The following is a 3,666-nucleotide window of genomic DNA, read 5'->3' as shown; positions in this document are numbered from 1 at the left end:
AATTCAAAAAACAAACAAAAAAAAGTGCTGTATCAAAAAAAAAAAAACTCCAATGATAAAAGATAATTAAGCTTTAATGGATATTATAAGTTTAATTTAGGAATAATAAGTAGTTTTACCTAGAGTTAAACAGGAAGAGAAAAATACTTGTATTTTAAAGAAAGATATCTTAAAACAGGGCAATATTATATGTACTGTTATAATACTAGTCATATTGAGTAGGTTATTCTAATGGATTTTACCAGTGATAAAACCACTGAACCATTTATTATATTTTACTCAAGGGAGCATTTCAACACCATTACTACTACAATACAACCAACAATGTTATTTGGCAGACAAGGCTCTTGATCATTCCACAACTGAGTTCCTTAACAATGATATTGGCGTTCAACGGTTATCAAGTAGAGAAAATTAACCATATTCACCAAAAATAGTACTTCGCACTCAAGTGCTAGTGTTTTTCAATAATGATACTGTCGTCCAACTACTACGAGATAGAATAATTAAGAAGGCTAGGTTCATCAATTATACTACTCATCACTAAACTGGTACTTGATACGATACGCAACCATATATTTCAACAATGGCACTGATAGGCATTTCTTATCAGGAGATAAACTAACTAAATTATCATTAATAACGCGTTAGCACTTAACTGATACATGATAATTTGTTTTCTAACTAGACTACGACAAATAACTGTAGAAACTTAATACGTGTTGTAAATTCCCATTCTGACACTTGTTCATTCAAATGAAATACTACAAGTTTCAAGTTTAGCTTTCCATCGTCATCTTTGATATTCTAAACATTAAGGCGTCCGAACTAAGCTCATTGTTTATCTAAACCACCTTAACGTTTTCAGTAGTAAAACGCTTATCCCTTCCTTGGCTTCTTAAAGGACAGTTATACACAAAAAGAAACTTCAGCAGAGAAAGGTTCCAACACTACGAGATTCCTGTGATGGCTAACGATGGTGGTGGACGAACTGGATACTCTTTTGTGCGAGTCACAATAATTGATGTTAGTAGTCACTCGTTGGAGTTCACCTGTACAGAGTATGAAGTCGCTCTCTCTTCTAACGCGACAGTTGGAAGCACTGTTTTAAAGGTAAGATGAACGATACTTTTGAGTACTAATCAAAAAAGTATTATGAAAACTAATTCATTAATATGTTTTCATTAATATTTAGTATTACGCTTGTGCTTTATGGACTTAACTGTTGCATTTCAAAATCGAATAAACCAAAATAATTAGCTTTGATTGGTTTGGGATCTTTATTATTTGAATGAATGCTTTTGATGCATAATGGCCAGGTGGTTAGGGCGCTTGACTCCCAATCTGAGGGTCGTGGGTTCGAATCCCCATCCCACCAAACATGCTCGCCCTTTCAGCCGTGGAGGCGTTTAATGTGACGTTCAATCCCACAAGAGTAGCCCAAGAGTTGGCAGTGGGTGGTGATGACTAGCTACCTTCCCTCTAGCCTTTCACTGCTAACGTATGGACGGCTAGCACATATAGTCCTCGTGTAGCTTTGTGTGAACATTAAAACAAAACATATCGTAAAGTGTTTGTTTGTAGTTAAGCACAAAGCTATACAATGGGCTATCTGTGCTCTGCCCACCACGGGTAGCGAAACCCGGTTTCTAGTAATGTAAGTTCGCAGACATTCCGCTGTGCCACTCGGGGGGGGGGGGCATATACTAAATACAGAGGTTTTTAAATTTTGCCTTGGTTGTTATGCATCTTCAAATATTGAAAATTCACGTACATGTTTAAACCAATAGGTCCAGGCTTTCGACCCTGATGGCGACGTCGGAGAACACCTGAAATATAGTATATACGGAGAAGACGATTCGCTTTTTCATGTATTTTTTGGCATCACCCCAGACCTAGGGATCATCTATGTCAAGCAGTCATTGTTAGGTGAAGGTAAGTTTTCAAGTACATAATTCTTGTTGGTATTTCTTTAGAAATACATACATTTCTCTCTGAATCTATAAAAAACAGGCGAGGAACGTGCAGCTATTTCTGACTCTCTCTCTAATAATCACGAAAGTCTACGAATTCGTGTCGTACGTTGAATAAGATGAAGAGAAATTATTTTTCTATTTCAAATTGGTTTTACATTTGGATGGAGTGCCAGATTAATAGTGATTGGCACCTTATGCCGTGAGGTCCACAGAACTCACCTGAAATCGGCTTGGGATGTTCTGGGGGTTAAGACGATCGACTCGCAGCCTGCCGGTCGCGGGCTCGAAACTCTACGCCGAACATACACGCTCTTTCAGCCGTGAGGACAATATGATGTAACGATCAATCCTACTATTAATTAACACAAGAATTGGTGGTGGGTGCTGCCGGCCGGTTACCTTCTTTCTAGTCGGCAGTTCAAAATGAACAATAACAGATAGCCTTAATAGCTTTGCCAAAAAAAACCCTTCCTCGCTCCTATAAGAATAAACACTTCAGAAATATAGATCAAATTGATATGATGTATTTTATGTCTTTATTCTTCATAATCTCATATGTGGTACAACTTCACATGAATTACGAAGCTTATTTTGTATCACAAATACGCAAATTCAACAAACTTTTCGATACATTTCACTGCATTTTACTAGAGCGCAGCCCAGTGGCCATAGACTGTGAATCCGATGTTCCGACCCGTTACTACCAAAAAATATATATTAAAAAAATCGCTCCCCGCACTATGCGGACATGGGTGTGTTATTAAAGTGACGGCCAAATCCATTATTCGATTAGAGTAACCGAAGAGATGGCGGTGGGTGGTGTTGACTAATAACTGTCTTTCCTCTAGTCTATTACTTCAATAGTAAGGACGGGTAGCGAAGATAGCCTTCTAGTAGCTTTGCGCTAAATTCCACAAACAAAAGCATTTTACTATTGTGACATCTTTCATAGTTAATAACGAACAAATAAAGAAACGTTCATCTCTGTGATCACGCTAACAATGTTATATAGAAATGCGACAAAAAAACCCACATTTCCTTCAAGTCTGCCAGCCGCGAAATGGTAAATAAAAAAAGCGCTTCTCATATGTGATATCCCTCAAAGTTTAGCGCCCTAGGACATATGGCCTAGTTAGCATAATATATAAAGTAGCTCTGTGAAGCACATTATCTCATAAATTAGTATTGTTGTTTGCAACGCTTTCGTGTGTTACAAAAAAAAAGTATTGTTCTTGGATTTGCAATACCTTTAGGTCAGTAAGAGAAGTCCCCCGGTGGGACAACGATGAGTCTATGGATTTACAACGCTATAATAATTGGTTCCATTCCCCTCGATGGACACCACAGCAGATAGCCCGATGTGGCTTTGATATAAAAAGACACACAGTAAAACAAAACAAAAAAAAACATTATTCTATGAGCAGAGAAAAACATGTTATTGTATTTAAATAAAAATGTTTTGAATTTTAAATATAATCTGGTCAAAATACATAAATTACTTGTAGGAGAGAAATAAAAATATGTGTTATGTATTTGAATTTCAAATGGTCTGAAAACGAGCTAAATGGTATTTTGGATTTAGTAGTTACATTAAAGCCGATATATTTAGTAGTTGAGTAAAATCCGATATCTAGTCAGTTTATGATATTTGCCAACAAGATTGATACACACACTTTTCTTTTTTAACACA

The 3,666-nt window shown here is 36.6% G+C and overlaps 1 protein-coding gene across 1 annotated transcript in view; it reads left to right on the top strand.

The window, feature by feature from the left end:
* The window catches only part of LOC106468096 (fat-like cadherin-related tumor suppressor homolog), a gene marked incomplete at its 5' end in the record, with an annotated part of 99,039 nt that overhangs the window by 57,197 nt on the left and 38,176 nt on the right, over positions 1-3,666 (top strand). Inside the window, 2 exons of the mRNA XM_022396398.1 lie at positions 905-1,113; positions 1,791-1,935. Of these exons, the coding sequence (XP_022252106.1) occupies positions 905-1,113; positions 1,791-1,935 (354 nt within the window). The remainder of the gene's footprint in view (positions 1-904; positions 1,114-1,790; positions 1,936-3,666) is intronic.

Source organism: Limulus polyphemus, unplaced genomic scaffold, assembly GCF_000517525.1.
Source record: "Limulus polyphemus unplaced genomic scaffold, Limulus_polyphemus-2.1.2 Scaffold2871, whole genome shotgun sequence".
NCBI lineage: Eukaryota > Metazoa > Arthropoda > Merostomata > Xiphosura > Limulidae > Limulus > Limulus polyphemus.
The sequence above is the reverse complement of the archived record's forward strand: the minus strand, read 5'-3'. Positions and strand labels throughout refer to the sequence as shown.